Genomic DNA, 1,758 nt, shown 5'->3' with positions numbered 1-1,758 from the left:
AGAGTCTGTCTGGGGGCCAGAGGCAGCTGGTGTGTCTGGCGAGAGCCCTCCTGACGCAGGCCAAGGTGAGTACTCTGCCTTCCTGGAGCAAGGGTGAAGGGGGCGAGCTGCTGATGGCTGTGTGGGAGCTGCAGAGTGCTCCAGAATTGGGGTGTGATGGCAACAGACATACTATGCTGCCTTCTGGGCTGTCTCTAGGGAGAGATTGGGGTGTCCCGTGGGGCGCTTGGGAGCTCCCATTACTCTCTGTCCCTGGCAGGTGCTGTGCATCGATGAGGCCACAGCCAGTGTGGATCAGAAGACAGACCAACTGCTGCAGCAGACCATCCGCCAGCGCTTTGCTGACAGAACTGTTCTGACGATCGCTCACAGGTACGGAGCAAGCAGCACTCTGAGCCTGAATACATCCCACCACTCACAGGGAGAGGTGGGGCTATTCCTACCATGCCTGGGCCTTGAGCTGAGCTGGGCGGTCTCTGTGAGGCTTTTCAAGTGCAAAAGGTGGCACCTTGCCTGCTTGCCTTTTTTGCTTTATTTGCCCCTGGATGCTGGAACAACTGGATGTGGAAATGTACCCAGAAACTGGGGGACAGCAATGGGCAAAACACCGCATTGTGTGGCAGATGGTTCTTCCTGAGCACTGCCTCTTGGGACTGGGGAGGGAATCGGACCTTGTGGTTCTGGCATTTCAGAACAGGAGTAATGGACAGCAAACTATCGGGTGGAAAGGAGCAGCGCGGAGACCGGGGAGGAGCAGTTGTCTCTGGCTCGGTAGAGGGCACTGCAGGACAGCCGTCGCCAAGGGCTGCAGCCAGCTCCTGGGCAGGCAAAACGCCTGTTTTCCAAAACCCAGGCAAGACAAGAGCAACAATGCTTGCCCCACAGATGAGAGATTTAGTGTTAGAGTAGGGAGAGTAGCTGGTTGCAGGCGGAGGGAGGAGGGCAAAACATGAATACTGTGGATACTGGGAAGGGATGGGTAGTGCTATCTGCCCAGGGTGCTCTTACTCTTGCCAAGTGGAGGAGTGTTTGGAGGAGGGTTATGTAGTTGTATGGAGGGTGTTTTCAAAACACAAAGGTTACCACAAAAATAAAAATCAAATGAGCAGGTGGCAGGGGCTGGTGTCCTGGTGCACAGAACTGGGAGTGATGGGTAACAGACAAGGTGGGCTGGGCCTGGAAAGTGAATCGGGTGGGTCTTGTTGGATACATTATACAGGATGGAAGCAGGAGGGGTGTGAATGTGGTTCCTACACTAGGGATATTATCCATAAATAGAGTAGAAAGGTAAGATCACCATGAGCTGAGGTGTGTGTTTGGGTTGGGTGGGGGAAGGCTACCTCTGATGAAGGAGAACCAGCAGAAGAAGGAGTGGCAGAAGGTGAGGCAGCAAGACTGGATTGAAGATGGCCCCGGCCCCTCTTGCACTGGGTTGAGGGGAGATGAGGAAGAGCAGTAAGGAAGGAGAGGTGGTAATGAGGTTGTTTTGTACCCATGGTTCTTCCATGCTATTCAGCTGTGGGAAAAACAGTAATTGGATGGTTAGGTGAAAATCTAGGATGGGAAATGAGTACTTGTCCCTTGCCCCTCCACATCACTTCCAGTGCTACAGCCTGGCACTCTTTTAGGGATGAATGTGTAACCAGAGTCCTGAACTCCATAATACTTTTTACCTGCTCAAATTGTGTACAGTGTCTTCCCGGTGACTTGCAGATTTGTAGGGCTGTGGTTTTGCACTGAACAGCACATGACTGTGCA

The 1,758-nt window shown here is 53.1% G+C and overlaps 1 protein-coding gene across 1 annotated transcript in view; it reads left to right on the top strand.

The window, feature by feature from the left end:
• The window catches only part of ABCC10 (ATP-binding cassette, sub-family C (CFTR/MRP), member 10), a 15,732-nt gene that overhangs the window by 13,130 nt on the left and 844 nt on the right, over nucleotides 1-1,758 (top strand). The window contains exons 20-21 of the mRNA XM_010015251.1: nucleotides 5-65; nucleotides 260-372. Coding sequence (XP_010013553.1) covers nucleotides 5-65; nucleotides 260-372 — 174 coding nt within the window. The remainder of the gene's footprint in view (nucleotides 1-4; nucleotides 66-259; nucleotides 373-1,758) is intronic.

The sequence above is a fragment of the Nestor notabilis genome, unplaced genomic scaffold (assembly GCF_000696875.1).
Source record: "Nestor notabilis isolate BGI_N333 unplaced genomic scaffold, ASM69687v1 scaffold21045, whole genome shotgun sequence".
In the NCBI taxonomy this organism is placed as follows: domain Eukaryota; kingdom Metazoa; phylum Chordata; class Aves; order Psittaciformes; family Psittacidae; genus Nestor; species Nestor notabilis.
Note: the sequence above shows the minus strand (reverse complement) of the source record. Positions and strands in the feature narration are given on the sequence as shown.